This window comes from Papaver somniferum, chromosome 2, assembly GCF_003573695.1.
Source record: "Papaver somniferum cultivar HN1 chromosome 2, ASM357369v1, whole genome shotgun sequence".
NCBI lineage: Eukaryota > Viridiplantae > Streptophyta > Magnoliopsida > Ranunculales > Papaveraceae > Papaver > Papaver somniferum.
Window position 1 is genome coordinate 105,369,476 of NC_039359.1, and position 22,002 is coordinate 105,391,477.

At 36.6% G+C, this 22,002-nt stretch overlaps 2 protein-coding genes across 9 annotated transcripts; one reads left to right on the forward strand and one right to left on the reverse strand.

The window, feature by feature from the left end:
* Nucleotides 1–458: 458 nt before the first annotated feature.
* On the reverse strand, nucleotides 459–7,892 carry LOC113348673 (deoxyhypusine hydroxylase-like). Of its 7 annotated transcripts, XR_003359757.1 has the most exons (8): nucleotides 7,462–7,892; nucleotides 6,401–6,534; nucleotides 6,060–6,295; nucleotides 5,784–5,973; nucleotides 5,358–5,484; nucleotides 5,026–5,144; nucleotides 973–1,189; nucleotides 459–876 (listed from the first exon to the last, which is right to left on the reverse strand). XR_003359757.1 is itself a non-coding variant. In XM_026592522.1 (7 exons), the coding sequence occupies exons 1-7, from the start codon at nucleotides 7,604–7,606 to the stop codon at nucleotides 3,390–3,392; spliced, it is 1,020 nt and encodes a 339-aa protein (XP_026448307.1). In that variant the 5' UTR covers nucleotides 7,607–7,892; the 3' UTR covers nucleotides 2,881–3,389. The 7 variants fall into 7 exon arrangements, 6 of the variants coding, with proteins under 6 accessions (XP_026448307.1, XP_026448304.1, XP_026448305.1 ...); XM_026592522.1 differs by lacking the exons at nucleotides 459–876; nucleotides 973–1,189 and adding an exon at nucleotides 2,881–3,458; XM_026592519.1 differs by lacking the exons at nucleotides 459–876; nucleotides 973–1,189 and adding an exon at nucleotides 3,701–3,963.
* Nucleotides 7,893–16,167: 8,275 nt separating this feature from the next.
* LOC113348674 (bifunctional riboflavin kinase/FMN phosphatase-like) lies at nucleotides 16,168–21,435 on the forward strand. Of its 2 annotated transcripts, none has more exons than XM_026592525.1 (11): nucleotides 16,168–16,443; nucleotides 17,707–17,842; nucleotides 18,093–18,279; nucleotides 18,807–18,937; nucleotides 19,064–19,133; nucleotides 19,225–19,290; nucleotides 19,749–19,903; nucleotides 20,022–20,117; nucleotides 20,289–20,440; nucleotides 20,519–20,602; nucleotides 20,910–21,435. In XM_026592525.1, the coding sequence occupies exons 2-11, from the start codon at nucleotides 17,767–17,769 to the stop codon at nucleotides 21,054–21,056; spliced, it is 1,164 nt and encodes a 387-aa protein (XP_026448310.1). In that variant the 5' UTR covers nucleotides 16,168–16,443; nucleotides 17,707–17,766; the 3' UTR covers nucleotides 21,057–21,435. The 2 variants fall into 2 exon arrangements, with proteins under 2 accessions (XP_026448310.1, XP_026448311.1); XM_026592526.1 differs by having other exon boundaries at nucleotides 16,168–16,402.
* Nucleotides 21,436–22,002: the final 567 nt, after the last annotated feature.

Sequence of the window (22,002 nt, forward strand, 5' to 3'; positions counted from 1 at the left end):
GGGGTGTTGTATACCTAAACGACTCTCCTATGCCGTCACTTTATTGACACTACCAATGACGACTCAAACCTGCAACTTTTCCAGGTTATGAAAATCGTTAGGGTGGTGTGATAAACATTGACGACTCCAGCTAGCTAGCTAGGTCACTTACCGTCGTTACTTTTTTTTGTTTATACCAAAACGACTCTAAAACCAAAAAATCTCTGTAAATGTAACACTTAGGGTCGTCATTTGTGTAATCATATTCAATAACGACACTAACCAACCATTTCATAGATAGCTTAGAGTCGTCATTCTTAATCTGCCACAATATATAATCCTATCAGCTTCAGAGTCCTTATTCATTCTAGCCAACATTTAAACAAAGAACTTCTAAACAACGTTCTAAAATCTTAGGAAAGCAAAATAGTTTCAACAAAAACAAAATAGTTTCAACAAACCATCCAAACCAAACCAAACCCCTAGTTGCATCTAAGAAAAGTTAAGAAACATAAGTTCAAGTCAAAAGTAACATAAAACATAAGTTCATTTCGACAGTAACCCCTAGTACCTCCCTGATCGGCTAACTTTCCATCTTCTATTAGAAGGACACTGAGTTGCACTGCCCCCTAGGGAACCACCATCTTCTTTACTGCCTTGTTCATCAAGAGGATGATGGCTACCTTGTCCATGTTCAACACGTTCTTCTCCTAGTTGGATACGTGTTTTCCTGGTCCTCTTACCTTCCTTAGCCAGCTCAGGAAACATTTTCTTTGCATTGGGATTTTCAACGTGTCTGCAGTAATCAGCGTACCGACGTTGTTTGTCAGGATCAAACATTTCCCCTTTGTCGGCCGAGCAACACAATGCCTTGGCAAAAAGATTCATTCGTTCCCTCTATTTTCATTCAAATACAAATTCACATTAACAAACTTATATATGTATGGTATGTAGATGACGATGACAATTACAATTACAAAAATAAATACTCACCACAAGCTTAAGAATTGTGGAATCATCCTCCTTACCACCATCATCATTACCACCATCATCATAATCTTTATCACCACTACCACCGCAATTTCCATCATCCTCCTCCTCATCATCATTACGTTCATCCTTCTCCTCCTCAATCCCCAAATCCTCCTTACCACCACCTCGACCAGAACCACCATTACCATCATGACCATCATCATCATCACAAACGACCCTTCAACACAAATGACAACTCCAAATTAGACCATGATGATTCTCAAATACATAATAACGACTCTACTGCTTATCGATAACGACCCTTCTGATTATTTGGACAGTAACAAGTTATTTAAATACAGAGTCGTTAGGTTCTAAAAATGGGTCGTCATAAGGAATCGTGAATGGTTTATATATTAAAACTAACGACCCTTTCATTATTTTGGACAGAGAGGTAGTTTTGTATAATATAGAGTTGTTTAACAATAAAATAGGTCGTCAACAAGAATCGTCATCGGGTACTTAAAACATCCTCCTCTCTAACCTAGGGTCATTATCTCCCTCAGCATAAGCATTAACGATTTTTCATAATATCAACATGCAGATGAAAAATCGTTAAGGAATAAGGACTTCGACTATGACGACCCTAGAACTGAAACTGCAATTTTGTAGTTGATTTTATAATATCAAAATGCAGATGAAAAATCGTTAAGGAATACGGACTTCGACTATGACAACCCTACAACTGAAACTGCAATTTTGCAGTTGCAAACCTAATTTTTCAACCGAAAAATCAAATCAAATGCAAACCCAAGTTAGATTAGGGAGTTATAGTTCACATACCTTCTGATTGGAGCCATTTTTGTAGTAAAAGTTAATATTGCCATGTTGAAAGAAAAAAAGAAAAAGAAATCAGATCGTTAACGGGGGAGGAGAGAGCAGAGAGAGGAACTGGGGAGAAGAATTTTTTTTTTTGTTTAGATAGGAATGAATTTGGGGGCCTTGGGTTAAAAGTTAATAGGATTGTTTAGTTTAGTTATTAGAGACGGGCATAATAATATTTTCACCACCTTTTGGAACCCCCTTTGTAATTTTAGATGTGGGTATAAATTGATCAGGCCCCCAATTGTTTTTTGGGGGCCCAATTAAACGAGGTTATTTATACTGCGAAAATTGGCCAAAAGTAATTGGAGTCTAGCCAGGGTTTTAGTATCAGCCTCAGCCGTTAACACAATTCAGGTATTATTATTATTATTATTATTATTCAATCTCCTAAAGAGTTTTTAAGGGTTTTTTCGTTCTAGGTTTAACCCAATGTATATAAGAATGATAAAAAAAAGAAAGCTACCGGATAGAATCAGCATGTTACCGGATGAACTAATTCATTACATCCTGTCTTTCGTTGATACAAAATATGCAGTTCAAACTTGTATTTTGTCAAAAAGATGGATTCATATTTGGAAATCTCTACCGTTTCTGAACTTCGATATTAGTGCTTACGCGGATGATCAACCGTACAGATACAGAAAGTCGAAAACGTTGTACCGTTTTGTCGATAGAGTATTTCATCTGCGAGATGACTTCAGTCACATTCAAAACCTTACAGTGTCTTAGCATATATATTCCGACGACTTTGAGTGCATAAAAAGTCTCAACAGATGGATTGATGCTGCGGTTGAGCATCATCTGGAGGAGGTAAATATAGATGTGAGTCGATATGAGCGATTCACGTCTGAAATTTCACCTAGACTATTTAACTGTAAATCATTGAAAAAGTTGACACTGAGAGCGGGTTGCTATGGTCATCTGGATATGCAGAAGTTGTTCTTCCCAAAAAAATGAGTTTACCACAGCTTAAATTCATGTGTCTTGAGGGATTTCGAGTATCCAGTGTAAATTCAACCAAGAGGCTCTTTTTAAGCTGCCCACTTCTTGAAACGCTGAATATAAATAATTGTGATATACAAACCGATAATCAAAGGGATTTGTTGGTAGAGTCTCTGTGCCTTAAGCAGTTTGCATATACCCAATTATATTATGGTTGGGGAAATCCTATTCAGCCTACATTTATCAAGTTATCTGCTCCTAATCTCAACAGCTTCATCTTTAAAGCTGACTCGATACATGATTATAATCTACAAAACTGCTCTGATCAACTATCAGAAGTAATTCTTCACATATCATATAAACCACAACAACTAGAGAAAAAAGAAGATTATGTTAGACGGATGCTGAAACATCTGGTATCAGTTGAGAAGGCCAAACGACTCGATTTATCACCTCAATTCCTTCAGGCACGTACGCTTTAAATTATGGTCAAAATCATGTCATGTATACCTTAGATTCGATGTTTTTAAGCAGAATTTTCTACTGTTTCTCAAGGTTCTCTCGGGAGCTACCAACTTGGTAAACTGTCAACTCCCTTGCTTATGTAATCTTCAGTCTTTGAGGTTGGAAATGTGGTGGACTAGAGATAGCTTGCGCGGGATGGCATACTTACTCACAACCTGTCCGAATATAAAGACTCTGATCATTAAACCAATCAATAAGGTATGGTTTAACTAAGATCCCTGTATTTTAATTCGGCAAGTTATGTCTTTAGAACGGTCTAGTACAACGTCAATGGTAAACCAACATAAATTATGCATGGGGTGCAGCTAGTAGATCTTCTAGATGTTATGAAATATTATAAAAACAAGCAAAATATTAATTTTGTTGTTTTTTGGTTTTCATATAGTCCAATTAAGAAGATATGGAAGGTGGTTCGGAAGAAAGATTCTTATTGCTAGCCATGGTGTCTCATCTCAGCGCTTATCGAATTGAAAATGCAGAAGGGTGTAATGCAGAGCTAAAGATTCTGGACTTTTTGTTGGAAAATGCAAAGTGTTTGGAAGAAGTTGCTCTATACCCTTGTCCTACTGTTGAATCCCTTCCCGGCTTGAGAGACAAATATAAGGATAAGCTAAGAGCATATTCCCGCATCACAATGAGGTGGGGATTAAAAAGAATAATCTGCAGATAGCAAAAATAATAACAACGGTACTTTTTTACTCGAACGATGAAAATTCAAGAATTCCCTTGAGAAATCAAGTAGTGTTATTGCTATATCTTGCGTAGAGTCCAGTTCTTTGTTAGTAGTTTTCATTTTTCATTATCTGATCACAAGTTACAAGCAAGTATTGGTCTCTCTAGTCTCTACTGTCATTCTCAATTCCAAGCAGTGTGAGTGTTGGTTTTGCTTCTTCCGAGTACCATCTTTTACGACAGCATTAGCGTGCGTTACTGGTTGCAGTAGCGGATTCTGGTTGTAGAATCTGATTCTGCTGTTGTCGAGGCAAAACAACAACCAGGGACGCAGTAGCTGTTGTCGAAGTAGTAGAATAAGAAATCTCAGTAAAATCTTGTTTGGCAAGTTTTTTCAGTTTTTACTTCCCTCTTCCTTTCGTTGGTTCCGGTTCTAAGCCAAGGTGCTAGCTTGTGAATAGTGTAGTGTAGCCCTCCCTAATGGAGTTGTTGATACAGATGTACCAGAAGTAAAGGAAAAAGGTGGTGTTTTTGCTACCGGTCGAGGAATCCAATATCGGTTTCTTATTCCAAGAAATTCAAAAAGACAGATTCAGTTTTTCACTTTCACTCTTCCTATTGTGTTATGCCGCAATGGAAAAAGATGGAAAGTTTTGAACATTTTACAATATATGTTATGATCCGAACAATATAGCTGCCAACCAATTTCTGCAAACAAACTTTAGGCAGAAATCGAGCCATCAAGTGTCTGTGATGATGAAGATGATAACAGATCAGCCTTGAATTTCAATTGGAGACTATTCAGTTACCTTGTGTTCTCTATTGGTATTCATTAGGGGATGATTTTTATACCAAAGACTGTGTTTTGTCTCTGAAGATAATAAAGCAATAGCTTAAATTTAGTTTGACACCACACAGCGTCCACCTGAGGTACCTTCATGAAGAGATACTGCATAGGGGAAAAATTATGTGCTAGTCCTATCTTTTTTAGGAACAAGTAATCATGGTTTAAGAAAGATTTTTATTTAGTTTCGAATTTAGCACAAATACCTCAAAGGACTTTCCAGATCTTTCAAACTCCAGCATGTTGAGCGCAACTTCACAGCTTTGAGAAACAAGAGGTTCAGGATCCTTCACAAATTTTTCCAGAAGCTCTACACTTCGATTATCTAAAGAGAAAGTGGATGTGCGGAACAACAAACAGGAAAAAGAAATGAGAATCAGAGATTTAGCCAATAAGAACACATTAACAGTACAACCAACAGATAAGGTATCTACAACAACGAGAAAATTAGAGATCCATGTAACAAACAAATTGCATCTACCACAAGCCCCGGATTGATATCCTCTTATTAAATTTTCTTAAGCTTTTCAGGTTTTACCTGCAATGGAACCAAGTGCTTCAGCAGCTTCATGTCTGACCATCGGGTGCTCATTAACATCCTTAAGTATTTCAGCAAGAGCATCACAAGCGGCTTTGTTTTGAAGTTGACCTAATACATATGCAACCTGCAATCAGTATGTATGTTAATTTTTCAGAGTGACTAAAAATTTGGAAATAAACATCACGCCAGTGACCCTTAAGGTTCCAATTACATCCACAAAAACTACAGTTCACTTGTATAGAGTATGCTATAGTTGGAGCAAAATGCATCACTCAACAATATCTAAAGGTGTACCATCTCACCATTTTTTTTTGTTTTCTGCATATTTGTAAATTCAACGGTACGGGGAAGCTTAAGGACAAAAACAATTCTGGTAAGAGTCTGACAGAAAATAAATAAATAAAGCAGACACATGGTTTATACCATGTAGTACCGTATAGAACAATCGGCCATGAGGTCAGAAAATTCAAATACCTCATGCCGCAGGAGAGCACTCCCAGCACCCAAAGAATCAATTATAGCAGTGACGGCTCCTTCTCCTCCATGGTTCCGAAGTGCAAAAAGAGCTGCATATCTCTCGTACATGCTTTTCTCTTCATCAAGAAGAACTTCCCTTAAATTAAAAACACACACCATTTAATGAACTAATACAAAATATATACAAAGAAAAATAGATGTCTGTGTTTTAGTTGTATAAACCTTAGTTGATCTACAGATGAACTAGATGAAGCCGGCGCCGCAGGATCAACTGACAGAAAAGGTGATGCTGGTTCAGCAGATGTCTTATCATTCAGATTAGTATGCTTCTGTTCCTCAATTCGGCTAAGAGCCAGTTCACATGTTTCTCGCACTTCAGGAGCAGGATCTGACCTCAAGCTCTTTTCCAGAAGCGGTACATTAGCATCTACCCCAATTGCTCCAAGTGCTTCTGCCACCTAGTAAAAAGAGGGGGAAAACAGGAAAGAGATACATAATCAGCAATAACCCAAATATTTCACATAGCTGACCTACGAAATCAAAAAATAAGAAGAAAAAAGTACCTCGTGACGAACTATGGGATGCAGAGAAAAATCCTCGAGAACCTCCTTTAAAGCAGGAACTGCTTCCGCATCTTGAATTTGGCCTAGTGCAAATGCTGCTTCATGAGCAAGCAAATTTGAAGAATCTCTCGTAGCTGTAAAACCAGCATAAAATATTCAATCAAAATCAAAATACCATGCTACATCTAGCCTCTTACCAAATTTCTCAGACATGTATTTTGGAAATAACATTCCAGCAAAAACTAACAATCTACACCCAATTTACTAAACTGAATAAAACCACAATGATACACTTAACCCAGCATACAACATCCTAATTATACTCTGAAATATAACCAGCAGACTTAACTTTTAAAGGTTGGAATAAGCACTCAAGCATAGTTGACGGAAATTACCAAAAACATTTTATCATATTACGACCATTGAATATGAAATACAAGAATCAGGTCTCGAATGGTTCAATGTAAACCAGTATATCTCATCTTTCGTGCGTAGATAATACTGTGTTTTTCAACTGATGCAACTAGTCAAGTACAATACATAAGGGCCTTGTATATTCACATCCAGCTTGCTTCAGGTTTGAGCATTAACCGTTATTGCAATTGGTAAAACTGCATAAAACACAGTGGTCCAGAACTCAATGGGTTGTCCTGAAGTAGACTTACCCATCAAATACCCGGCTAGTGCCAGCTGAAGCATGGCAAAGAGTATGGGATCCGGTCATCGAACAAATTGAACACAGCAGGAAGGGCAGTACAGATATATTCATCTTATGGTGGCAGGTTAATATCGATTAAAAGCGTACTGAGCCCCCTTTTGATGTACACTATTTTATCTCATTAAGTAAGCCATCAGCTGTTACTAAACAACTTATATTAGGTTAAGATATGAGAAATTTATAGCCTTCAAATGGGGACATTGTACAGAAGTTTTGTAACTAAGTTTTCGTTCTTTCATACTAAAAATAAATTACATATTCAAAGCAATACACAAATACAACAATCAGTGATTAATCAATAATCAAGTTAAGATAGAATTCAAAATTTGATAGAAATTTTTACCTAGAACAAGTGCTTGACGAGGTCCAGGGCCACGGAGATTGCGAAGAGAGAAGAGAGCTCTAAATCGCTCAGAAATTGGTTGGTTTTGATCTAACAATCGTTCACATAGAAACTTCTCAGTTTCCGGAGATGATTCAAACGCCATGGATTTGCTTGACCTAGGATTTATGAAATCTCCCCGAATTTTTTCTCGCTGTTAAAGGAATCTAAAGGGAGAAATAAAGATAAACCCTAGGAAGTAAAAGGCGAAATAAAAAGGGTTGGCGCGAATATATTCCATGGAGTGTTTGGGAACTAGATGCAAGGACGCTGCTAGGTACACTTTTTAAGAAATTTGCCATTTTTAAGAGCGTCCACAATGGACAAAAACTAAATTTGGTCGAAAGTTCAATCAAGTGGACATGAGTAACACTATATTTGGACGGTTTTCCTAGGATTTCCGAGTAAATTTGGTCGAAAATTTGGAATAAAATTAAATATAGTAAGAAATTAATGATCCGTTTTTTTTTTTAAAAAACTAGTCATAAAAATTCAAAGTGATCAAACTTGTGGTACCAAAACCCCACTCAAATGTTGGGATCCATTAAAACTCCATCTTAAATAAAATTGATACAAAAACTCCAAATTTTTTAAAAATTGATATAAAAACTCCAAATTTCAAAATTGGTTTCGTCAAATTCTTTGGGGTTTCATCAAATTTTATGATCAAACCAAATTTTGGTTTCATCAACCGCGAGTTACCTTTGTTTTGTTGGAGTTTTTGTGTTACTTTTGTTTTGATGGGTTTTTTGTGGATGGGTAATGACACCTTTGGAGTTATAACTCACGAACCGTTTTTTTTTTAATAAGAAAAAAAAAATCAATAATAATATTTAATGTTAAGACTACATTCAGTTTTTCTCTTAATACAGAGATTTTAACCAAAACGGGAATTCTGAATTCCAACATTGATCTATCTTATCAATTCTAGCCTTCTTAGCTAAGCTATTAGCAACTTCATTCGATTCTCTATGTATAAAAGTGCACTTCCAATCCCTAAAACTTAGTAAGAGACTTCGACAGTCTTGAATTACATTATTTTTAGTCCATCTAACACTTCCTACATCTCCATTTATTGCTTTTACTACATTCTGGCAGTCTCCCTCCAAATTTAGCTTTTCAACAACTGAAGCTTTTCCCCACTTTATAGCCGCCAGTGCTGCTAGAGCTTCAGCTTGCTCTTCATTTTGAGTTATCCCAGAAAGTGATTAGGCTCCTCCAAATTGCGTTGCATCAGAAAACATCATCAGATCTATACCCATATGATTATTTTCTTTCAAAAATGCTGCATCAAAAATAAACTTATAAAAGCCATTGTCTGGCAATTCCCAAGGAATTACATTCCTAGGGTGATTCACATTAGATCTTACTGTTCTACATTTTCTAGAGTTTTCATTCCACTCAGCAATATCCTTGTTAACTTGAGCCACTAATTTAGCTGCCTGAATTGTTCCATTATCAAACACTACAGAGCATCTAAGCTTCCATATTTTCCATATATCAAAACTGACAAACTGGACATATTTCTCATGCACATTCCTGGATACATTACTGGATTGGAACCAACTAGCTATATTAGCAATACCTCCTGCAATGTTAGCATCCAGAGTAAACCATAGTCTTTTAGTAACCTCACAATCAATAAAAAGATGATTAGTAGTTTCAATTTCCTGATTGCAAAAAAGGACACTCACTATTTATAGCTGTAACAAACCTAGCAAGTTTACTTCTCACAGAAACACAATCATTTAAACATTTCCATAGGTGATGTTTTATCTTTTGTGGAAGATTAAGACTCCATAGGGATTTCCAAGGGAAAAAAACATTACCAGTACCATACAACTCCTACACAATGCAATTATAAGCAGATTTAACAGTAAATTGGCCATTGTGAGATGAAGCCCATATGAGAATGTCCTATACAGTGGAAGGGATTCTGATTTTACAAATTTCATTGACAGTTTTACTATCAAAAAGGCAATTCAGAATATCTACATTCCGCTCATCTGTTCCCCGCACAATTAGCTGATTAACTGTATTCATAAAATGAGAAGCAAAATCACTGTTAAGAAAATTATCTTCAGTGGGAACCCATTTGTCCTTCCATATCTCAATGGAGGTACCATCCCCAACTTCCCAACGATAGTATTTCCTAACCAATTCAAGGCCCCTACATATGCCTTTCCACACCCAAGAAACATTTTGTATAATCACAACATGAAGAGGATTAAAATCAGGAAAATATTCGTGCCTGAGGATTTGAACCCACGAGGCATCTGGTTTTAGTTAGCATCCTCCATGCTAACTTAGCTAATAAAGCAATATTAAGATACTTAGTTTTCCTAACATTCACACCAAGATCAATGGGTTTAGCTATATAATCCCAATTACATAAATTAACCCCTCTATCAAACCTTTTCTTATTCCAAAAAAACCTCATTTGAACATCATCAAGTTTATCTGTCATCTTTTTAGACATAACGAAAACAGATAAATGATGGGAAGCAAGAGTGCTAAAGTAGATTTGATAAGAACATTTCTACCTGGTTGATTTAGATATTCACCTTGCCAATTATCTAGACTTTTGTCACATGATTCTTCAAGATGCTTAAAAGACTCCATTTTGTTTATTTGAAGAAGCAGTGAAACTCCTAAGTATTTTTCAGCCAGACCAACGTTTTTAATTTTCAACATGGAAAGGATTTGAGACTTTGTTATAGGTTCAATCTTAGGACTAAAAGTTATCCCAAATTTCTCAAAGTTTATGGCCTGGCCAGAGAACTTACTAAATCTTTCTAGCATGATCTCTAAATTCTTAGCACTTTTAATACTAGTCTTAGTAAAAACAAGACAGTCATCAACAAAAATAAATGACTTACAGATGGACTGGTTGTAGTTACTTTGATACCTTGAATATCATCTTTCCTCTCTGCATTCATAAGCATTTTAGATAACACATCTATGCATATAATGAACAAATAAGGGGACAAGGGGTCTCCCTGTCTAAGACCCCTTGTGAGATAGTAAATATCATCAGGACAACCATTTAGCAAAATTGAAGTAGACACTGTAGAGATACATTGTCCAATAAGATTACACCAATGATCATGAAACCCAAGATTTTTCAGGATATCAATTATGAAATTTTCATTCAATCCTATCAAATGCCTTGGACATATCAAGTTTTATGGCCATTAAACCTGCATTGTCTTTATGAATGAGGGACACAAAATTGTGATTCATATGCTTAAGCATGTGACCAGAATGGAAAAACTTTTTGCCATAGCAATAGTATCAGGACCCACAGTGTCCCACATTTGCTGATAGAAACCAGGAGGATATCCATCAAGGCCACGGCTAGGCCATGATCGCATTTTCTAAACTATGGACTTTATCTCCTCATCAACATGAGGATGTATCAGGAAATCATTCTCCTCATCAGATATACAAGGCATCATGATATCAAGAAAACTACTATCACTTGGAGGGTTAGTAGTTCTACTCATCTTGCTAAAATGATCTCTAAGTTCATTAACTATCGTACTTTTATCAGTTAACCAAATTCCTATGCTACTTTTCAAACACTCAATTTGAGTTATCCTTTTCCTGAAATTGACTTTATCATGAAAATACTTAGTATTTTTATCATCAAAAGTCAAGACATTTTCGCTAGCTCTTTGCATATAATAATCTTATCTAACAATATACCAGTATTTCAAAGAATCTTCCAGCCTAGACTTATGAGCAACACTAGTAGTATCATGCATGTTGTTATTGATATTACCTAGTTGAGTCTGGATATCGTTTATATGAGTTTGAAAGTTGCCAAAAGAATTCATATTCCACTGCCTGAGTGCCACTTTAACATTGTATAAATATCTAATGTGTTTGTAAGCTTTTGACCCATTTTCACTGGTTTTCCAGTTATCCAAAATTAGGTCTTTGCACCTGTTGTCACTGAACCAACACCTGTTAAATCTTAGAGGTCTTCTAGTGTTATTCTCCTCCCTAGAGGTAACAAGGAGAATAGGAACATGGTCACTAGCTAGACTCAATAAGTGGTAAACTATGGCATTGGAGAAGAAATCAACCCAAGCATGGTTAACAAGAGCTCTATCAAGTCTCTCAAGACTAAAAAACTCACTACTCCTATGATTACTCTAGGTAAAGGGATTACCTATGTAACTCAGGACAATAAGATCTAAATGATCTAAATGATTTTCAACCGGGGCTCAACCTAGTATATATATATATATATATGTAATTTTAATACCAATCTTGAAATTAAGGTTCCTCGTCTGAATTCATCCTAAATGAATAGAGTTGCCACAAACTTTTTCCTCTTGTCTAATAATGAAATATAAGTCTCATAGGACAATCCAGGGACAAGGATATCTATTATCTAGGTTGTCAAGATAATCACATTGCCTATCTCATCCTACAGCATATAGAGCACCATACATACGGTTCAACAAAGTGTGACCACTTCTAGAATCTACATTAACCAGGACAGAGATGAAGTTAAAGTTCATATCTACAAGATCAATATTGATTCCATCTTTCCACAACATAAACAAACCGCCAAAGGCTCCTATTGGATTTACATAAAGATAGTTTATATAATTGTAAGAGTGTGTAAATTTCTCCAATTTCAGGTTCATGGTTTTTGTCTCACACGGGAAAATAATATCTGGATCATTGGCCTAAGCAGCTCTCTTAGGTGTTGTCTAATATGTCTATTACCAAACCCCTGAACTTTCCAGGATAAGATTTTCATCTTTTTCAAATTTAGGTCAAAAACAAACCTAATTCTAAAGACTGAACTCAAGCACACACAATTATTGGAATCAACCTAGTAAATCTTTTTAAAGAAAAGTAAATTAAAGCAATTAATTGGAAAAAAACACAAGTTCGGAGAGAGAATTGAGAAATTTTTGCAAACCTGATTTGCGACGCTCATTCGCATTTTAGCAGTGTTTCCTTCACTTCTTCCTCCATTTTCAGCATCTGTCATATTCAAATCTTCCCCGTTATAAGTGACATCAGGATTATCCATATGATAAACTCTATCACCCTGGAAAGATTGGTTCTCATCTTACTGCTCATGGTTGCTATCCAACAGAATGTAGTTATCTTCAATCGAATCATCTCTGGTTAGGGAAAATTAGGCGCAGGCCCAAAAAAAATAATATTTTCATTGTCAGGCCCACGATTAATTTTTGGTACCGTGACACCCATAATTATTTCTCTGACACCCAAAATTATCCAAAATTATTAAGAATTAATACATAACTCGTTATGCATACTATTTTTTCAGGCATAACTCGTTATGCAGCCTAATATTTCAGGGGTATAATTGGCAACACAACTTGGATATAACATATCTAAAAATCCGCGCCTTGGAATTTTACAAATTTTATATTGTTGGAAATCTTTTTAAGAGAGCTACACAACGAGTACAAACAACAATATCAAATTTTTGTTTTTCACGAAAAAATCGGAGGTGATCATCATTTTAGGCTAAATTTTCGAAAACTTGATACATAACCATTATGCAGCCACCAAAAAAGATGCATAAGACATTCTGCAGACGCATAACGAATTGTGTAACCATTTTCTCGACTGCATGACACATTATACATCTGCCTAACAAAGTTATGTATGTATAACAAGTTATGTAGCCATTGTTTTGGTTGATTTTAGCGCGTACATAAAAAATCGATGCATAATGCATTATGCATCTATATTTACGGATGCGTATAAGGTTATGCATCTATTTTCTCGATGCATAAAAGATTGTACAACAATTTTCTCGATGCATAATGCATTATGCAGCCATATTTTCGGATGCATAACAGATTATGCATCAATTTTCACGACTGCATAACATGTTATGCAGATATTATTGTAGGTGCATAACAAGTTATGCTCTCTTTATTTTTATTGGTTTCAATAGTGACAAAAAAGTTACTACATAACGTGTTATGCAACCATTTTTTAAATTGCATAACAAGTTATGCAACAACTTTTGTATATGCATAACAGGTTATGCAACCATTTTCAAAGCTGCATAACGAGTAATGCATCAATCAAGTCTTAGCTTCCTTGTTTAGGTCATGGCAGCAGCAACACCTCTGATTCAATCGACTACTCATACAACATGCATCCTCTTCCCTCCACTTCCTTGCTTATTCTCTGACCAACTAACCAACAACAATATCTCATCTATTCTCGACTAGTGCATCCAACAAACATCTCCACTTCAAATTCAAATCAGCCAACAAACAGTCCATCTCCGAGTTCTCATTGCAGTCGCAGTTTTATCTCCACATTCTCTATCTTTAATTCGCAGTATGAACCACAGTCCTATTTCGATTCCATTTTCGCCAACTAAACTTATCTCAGTCATTAGAGGACGCAAAGCCAACACAGCTAACTCCAAGTCATCACCGGCAACAGTTGTTCACCCACCTTCGACTTCCTAACCTCCAACTCTCGATAGTTTTAACCCTTGTTTATCTTTGCCAAACAACACCATTTTTAGTCATAATCTACTATAGATTGTAGAGAAAAAGCATCCATGCCTTCATAGATCGAACCCTTTCGTGCAGACACTAAACCGATGGCAGCGACAACAGCTCGAACACAACACCCATCCTCCATTCGAACAAACATCCAACAGACCATTCATCTCCTTTGCGAACAGCTCCATTGGACCACTTTACATTTCTCTTCTTCAGTGATGTGCATTTCTTTCCTGCCCGGTAGTAACAACTCTAACCATCTACCCAATCCAGCGAACATACAATGAGCTCAATCTTTCCACGAATCCCATTTTCAGTCTGTGCATCAGTTTCTTGTTCACGTCCATGGAAGCGATCTCAATTTCCTCAACTCTACACTTTATGCAGAGCCAATTTTGCTCGCTGCCAGTTCCGCTTCTCGGCTACAGCTCAATTCCGTTTCTCCCTGCCAGTAACAACTTACCCTCTCCTTGTTGTTTCTCATCTTCTCCACAGTAAACTCACGGCTAAAACTCCACAGATCCATTATATTCCACCATCTGCATCTCCCATTAAGCATACGTGGAACCATCTAGTACTTGAGAAGGTTGTGTGCAGCCCATGGCGTAGGTTGTGTTCTTCGAGTGTACTTGAGAAAGAAACCTTCGGCTGAGACACCTAGTACTCGTAAAATCCATGGAAGAAGATTAATAGATACACAATCTGAATTGAAATTGCCATCCGAAAATAGTAAATGCATAAAGATTTACTAGAAGCCTAGAAAATCTCCAATTATTTATAATGTCTTAATCTTGCTTGAAATTGTCCGGTTCACTACCAGATTCTCTTTCTGTTCATCACAACAGTTTCTTGCTTGAAACCCCCATCAACCACTATATTCTTCACTAGCAACAACCCATGGCAGTAACAGCTCCATTAACCTTCTCAGACCCTATAATCAACCAAACCCATTTGTTATTTCATCACATAACTTCAATTTCTCCTTCTTTGTTCTCTGTTGCAGCTCAACTTCATGTCTTCATTGTAAACTCTAACACAACCACCGTAAATCCATTTTTCCATCTACGAATTCAAACCCCCCTTCCTATAATTCAATTTTTATACCTTCAGTAAACCCTAACCTTCTATATAATGACCTAATTAAACCCACCAGAACACACTCCTCAATCGTCAACAACATCAGCGATTCAACTTCCAAATCCCACATCGATTTTCAACAGTAAAACCACTTCAAATAATATTTTTACTAGGAAGAAGAAGGTCCAGAAACAGCATCAACAGATCTAGAAGCAGATATCAATGAAGCAGATAATAATCTTTTTCCTCTTCTTCTCAATACAGCGGCAGCCATGGAAAAAAAAGAAATCTCGGGAAAACATGATTTTAGAAAATAATGGATATGGGTGCGTGCATGAACTTCTCCGCCCGTGGGTGTTACAGTGGATAAAATCTTTAAAATGGGTGTGGTAGTAGTTTCCACTTCTTTTATTCTTTCTTGGGTTAGACCCATCATCGTTTTCATAACTCAGCCCATTAGCTGCTCCACTCGGCCCATCAGCTTTACCTGACTCATTTGTTTCTAGAGCATTTCTTCAATCATATGGGCATGTTTTACCTGGAGATCTTCAAATTCTTTCTCTGTCAATCCGTATATATAGATAGCCCATGCCGCCTCTTCACAAGTTTCATCATTGTGATCAATTACATGGCAATGAAAGCGTACTTTCTTGGGTTGTTTCCCAAAATGGTACTTAACCCAAACATTTCGTTTGGCAGCATTAAAAATGCGTATGGTATCAAGGATAAATACTATCTACGTTTAAAGCGGGACGTAAATAAATAGTCTATTCCATGGTCCGGCGTAAATTAAAGATTCACCTCAGACGCGCATACATGGGGCGACCGAATTATTGAACACTCAAAGAAAATCTTCTCCATTATTACTCTCTCCATTTAATCACAACTTTCGATAAGGTTTCCGAAATCTCTAGATCAATTCCCCGAATCCCAAGTATTAAGACAAATTTATACTCTATCATTAAGCATTCTTATGCAAAAGTACATAATTGCCCTATAAGATTACATGATGACCATACATCAACACAATCCACATACAAAATCCAACAAAAACATACCCCTCGAATGTCCAAAATCCTCGGATTAAACTTTAAAGGTCTCTGCACTCAACGCCATAAACACCAAAATCCAAACCTTCAAATTACAAACGTGTAATACACGCGCTTTTCGAAGGACCTCTTGCTAAAACCGGGGACACTGGTTTACATACCGTATTCACCTTTTCTCTTTTTGGCTTCTGGATATTCTAGCCAGATATACTATTTCCTCATTCAAGTTCTTCCTCAACAACAAAGAATCAGGTTGGTAAGCAGTAGAACTTATGATGCTTGAATGTTAGAAGGTATGATGGTGTTAAGCAATTTCGAATTATGATTTTGATTATTATTATCATCACAGTTAGTATGAATCTCACTGTCATCACTGGATCGATTCGATTTGTAACCCTAAATTATGTTGATTTTGAGAAGTGGGTGTGTTGATAGTTAGGTTTTAAAGTAAATTCTTTCCCATGTTTTTGAAGAAAGACAAGTCCCATATTTTTATATCCGTCTAGGTAATATAACCCACTGGCAGCACCATCAAATTGAACTATCTTCACTGACGGTGTTTATATAAGGCAGAGTATGATAGAGAATTACTGTTTAAAATCTGAATTTCAAAAAGAGAAACAAATTTGGAACTTGATTGCCATTCTTTGAAATGTGTTTAATTAGTTTTAGTGTATGAATCTTGGAGTTGAATGTCATAATTGTAGTGCTAAAGTATTTTATAGCTTCCAATGGAAGGGTCTGAATTCTTCGCATATCATGTGATACTATGCTCGTGCATGATCCGTTGGGGGCCAATTTGTAGGGCTCTAATTTGTAGAATTTAGAATGTAGGTGTAAGAAGACCCACAGATAACTATCTATCAGTGTTTGGTTGCGATTCATGCAAAACATTATCTGATTGTTTGTTCTCCTCTCTGGGTTTATCAATTTGGTTTCCAAGAAGCTTTATAAAGTCTGATTTGAGATCTACTATTTCTTTGTTATATAATTTGATAGTTCCCTTGGTACTGTTTGATAAAATCCTTAAGAGAACCTTTTCAGTGCTTAGACTTGATAAATGCCTTTATGAGTAAGTGAATGGAATGTTAATTTCTAAGTCTCAAGGGACTGGGATTAGTTTTCAAGGTCTGGTTGAGGAAGTATCTGAACTATAGGAACAGAATGCATATTGATTTTCTGACTCTGTCTTAATGGGGAGACTTCTAAATGAACTGTGGTGTGCCGGAAGCCAGCTTTAGATTAAGTTCATCATTAGCAGTTTTACACTGACTTTAGATTAAGTTCCTGCACTCTCAAGCTACACACAGCTGACACCAGAGAAAGTTAAAACAGACTGTATAGTTAAGGGGCTTTTTTTACTACTTTATTTCTGGTTACTAAGAACTGTTTGCTTAAAAGTAAAAAATCTGGTACGTGTGTATTACTGAGTTCCATATTCATTTGGTTTCATTCAGTTTCCTATGTAGATGCTTAACTTAATAAAATTTATGCATACTTTCATTTATGCTTACTTGTTACTGTTTCTTAAACCTAAATTCTCTTTCTTTTTTCAGAGGCATTTTTGAGTAAAGATATAAACTTCGTGCGGAATTCATCACCAAAAGGCATCAAGAATGGCAGCAGCCACGCCTTTGAGGAGGTTGTTGTCATGTGTCATCCTAGATTTAGATGGTACTCTTCTTAATACAGGTGGGTTTTAATAATATTTTCGAATCACTCTTGAGATGTTCACTTGCACCACAAATAAGTACCCAGTTCTTCCAAGTACTCTTAGTCAGTGTTTAAGTTAGTTTTGTGTACAGCGAAAACATCTACTCTATCTGAGTAATACAGGGCGGTTGGGCAACACCATGTACTTGTTTTGTATGTTATACCTCTTTGATTTTGTAGCTTCTCATATGTTATTTTTGGGCATAACTTGATTTCAGTTTCATGACAGATGGCATAGTTGGTGATGTCTTAAAAGTGCTTCTTGGAAAGTATGGGAAACAATGGGATACAAAAATGGCCCTCCAGATTGTAGGGAAGACACCAATTGAAGCTGCAACTGCTATTGTAGAGGATTATAAGCTCCCTTGCACGACTGATGAATTCATGTCGGAAATTACCCCAATGTTTTCTGAACGGTAACTATCTGTGTGAAGTATTTTTTTTTCTTAATGTGCATCATCATGGTTGATTGATTGGATATTTTCAGCTGGTTAGCTGGGAGTTTCCATGACATGTTACTCATGTAAAATCTTCCCGAATCTTTCTTTCATGTGACTGGGACAGAGTTCAACAACTAACGATATAGTATACAATTTTCCTTGTATATTATGTTGCCTAAACACTTCATGTTATTTAGGGAACCTAAGATATTTCTGGCTATCATATATATATATATATATAATGTTATTTGTGATTTCATTCTCTCTCTCTACGCGCGCGCACACACACACACATATACAAAACTATTCCATTTTCTCTTCTGCTATCTGCTTGTAAATTATTTGTTATTCTTTTACGAACTCTAGGAGATGAAGAAGAGAATAGTGAGCCTTTTGTTGTTGATATTGTACTTCGGGTGTTTATTTCATGGCCAACTATTAGCATCCATACGAATACGAACTATAAGTGTTTCTAAGATGGGTTATTATGTTGTTCACTATAGGTGGTGCAATATTAGAGCTCTCCCTGGTGCCAACCGATTAATTAAACATTTGAAGCAACATGGTGTACCCATGGCATTGGCTTCAAATTCTCCAAGGGAAAGCATAGAAACTAAACTATCCTACCATCAAGGTCTGATTCTGCTTTAGATCTATCCTATCTCAAACAACCAAATACTAGATGAAAATTACAACCAATACATGCAGATTAATGTTTTTTTCACGTTTGATCTTATAGTCTCGCTATGTCTATGTTTAGGCTGGAAAGAATCCTTCTCTGCTATCGTCGGTGGTGATGAGGTGAGAATGGGGAAGCCATCTCCTGAAATGTGAGAGGTTTTTGCATATCCTACTTCTTAACTGTGGATAAATTCGATATATGCATCTAATTTGTGTTTGTTGCTTGATTTTCTCCTGAAGATTCCTTGAGGCAGCTAAGTTGTTGAATGCTGAGCCTTCTAACTGCCTTGTCATTGAGGACTCATTGTAAGTGGTTTTATTTTTCTGTACATACTTAAGTTTTTATAGAAATATCATGATGAAACCATATGCCAGATATGTCTTTCGGATGAAATATTTCTGGGACATTTATTTAGATATGGAGTTGACAAGTTACGAATCGCGTCACTTTTTACTGATATAGGTTCATGCTTACTGCAAACTGGTCATGAGAGTATGAGATCACACATAATCTAAGTTACATGGTGAACAACTTGATTAACTGTTATTTAGTAAAAAGTTGGTGGACTTCCAAACTCCAAATGTGACAATTGAGACTGATGGTAGTAGTCCCAGGTCAATTATGTTGTAACTGACCTTCAAGTTAAAAGTAGCAAGGCTCTGTTGTTTCCCCATGACAGAACTGGATGGTGAGATGTATAGCTCATTAGTTATGTCGTGTTACTGCTGCTATTACTAATGCAAGAGTGTCTTCACCTTAACAGACCTGGGGTTGGAGGTGCTAAGGCTGCTGGAATGGAAGTGGTTGCCGTACCATCATATCCAAAACAATCCCATCTTTATGCTTCAGCTGATGAGGTGGTCAACTCTCTGCTCGACCTGCGACCTGAAATCTGGGGCTTGCCTCCTTTTCAAGACTGTATATTCTGAATCTCTTTGCTATCTTTGATTTAAGCTTCTTTCAATTTTTTGTATTTTTCTTTTCCTAGTGTGTACCTCTTAGATGGTGTCATGAAAGGCGTTGTTTCATCTTTCAGGGATCAACGGTACTCTGCCTATTGAACCATGGTATATAGGAGGTCCTGTTATTAAAGGCTATGGGCGAGGCTCAAAGGTACTTGGGATACCTACAGGTATATGAGGATGTTTACGATTTGACTTGGTCATATTGCTTCTTTTCTGACATTGTGATTTATGGGGATGCATCTTCTTTTGATTTACTCAGTGTCTAACTTGGGAGGAGCTATAATGTGATTTTATGCCTTAATTTGGTAATGATAAATTTCAAATCGTCTTTCTTTCAGCAAATTTATCAACGGAGGGCTGGTCAGATATACTCTCTTACCATCCCTCTGGGGTATACTTTGGTTGGGCTGGATTATCAACTCGAGGAGTCTATAAGATGGTCATGAGTATTGGTTGGAATCCATACTTCAATAACACTGAAAATACTATTGTAAGTGTATTACAATAAACGAGTAGTTCTGTTTGTCCTTGTTGGATCCTGACGTAGCATTATATGTTATTCCTGCAGGAGCCATGGCTACTTCATGATTTCAATGAGGATTTCTATGGGGAAGAACTACGTCTTGCCATCGTTGGCTACATACGACCAGAGGTACTGTAGTACATATGTATATATCAGTTTATTTTAGTTACTGTACTACCTGGAACTATAGTCAATAGTGCCCTTTCATCCAGTTTGCTGACCATGGTTTAGGTTAACACATCTTACCATCCAAACCTGACCTATTATAGTACTAACATTTTAGCTCCTAAAGGTCTTGATGATGAAATATTTGAAATAGAACCGCCAAACTGGGTTTTCTTTATGTTCTCTTCCAGCCAAAGTACTTTATCATTTCACAGGCCTGTTTGCTCAACTCTCAGCCCTTTTCTTCTTGTTCCTTGGCTCGTATGCACAGGCCAATTTTTCTTCCCTAGAGAGCTTGATATCAAAGATTCACGAGGATGGGAAAATATCAGAGGAAGCTCTCGATCTTCCCCTGTATGCAACCTACAAGGACGTCCCATCTGTGAAAAACCCTTTGCAGCTGAATGAGCATCCATGAAGAGAACCTGTTTGCAGAAGATTCCCTGAATATCAAGTAACAACCCATTTTTAAGAGATGATTATAATAAAAAAGTTGCAGTTGTATTATTCTTACTACTGAAAGAGAGGAAAGACATCTGCCATTCCCCAAAGAACATAATAAGGTGCCAAAGAGCAATAAAAGTACTAATTATTGAGTAGCACCATTATGTGGGATTGCACAAAGTAAAATTTTATTTTATGCTGCAATCAGGTTGGGATTGAATGAACTACTCTCTGGGCCTTCTCTCAATAAGATTCTTTTTTTCCTTTTCTGTGGAAGGGATTCGGTTGTCCTTTTGTATTCGTAAAGGAAAGCAGTAAAATGACCAACCACCAGCTCCCAGTTTGATTCAAAAGTTGTCCTTTTCTAAGAGTAGCTTTCATGGCACCTCACGAAAGTTGAAACATGGAAATGGTAACAAGACCTTTCATTTAATATTACTGTATTGTGATGTTATTCAAAAGTAGTGAACATGTGGTCCATTACATTCATGGCTCTCCATTTTGGTGGAGTTGTAAAAGGAGTCTGTGTAGAAAAGACCTGCCCTTTAACTGCTAGGTCTGAACCCTATATTGATATTTGTAGCTAGAATTTAAGAACTCGAAAGCAGTTTTGGCTTTTGAGCAAGTATATGTAGAATGACATGAAGTGTAAAATTAAATCACAAAATTTACTTCCCAAACAGAAACCCGTGAAGCACATTGTTTTATTTTGTAAACGGAAAATAAGAAAAAAAAATAAAGTAATTTGATTTTAAATGAGAATGTTCCGTTCCAAGAAAAAAGACCCCACTTTATGACTTATGTTGTGTGCCTCACTAGGTTTCTGAGTAGTTTCCACATCTACCACAATCCGAGAGCATTCACAAGCCTCAGCTACCACCACGATTGCAATTTCATTTCAGCATCTATATAATACCTAG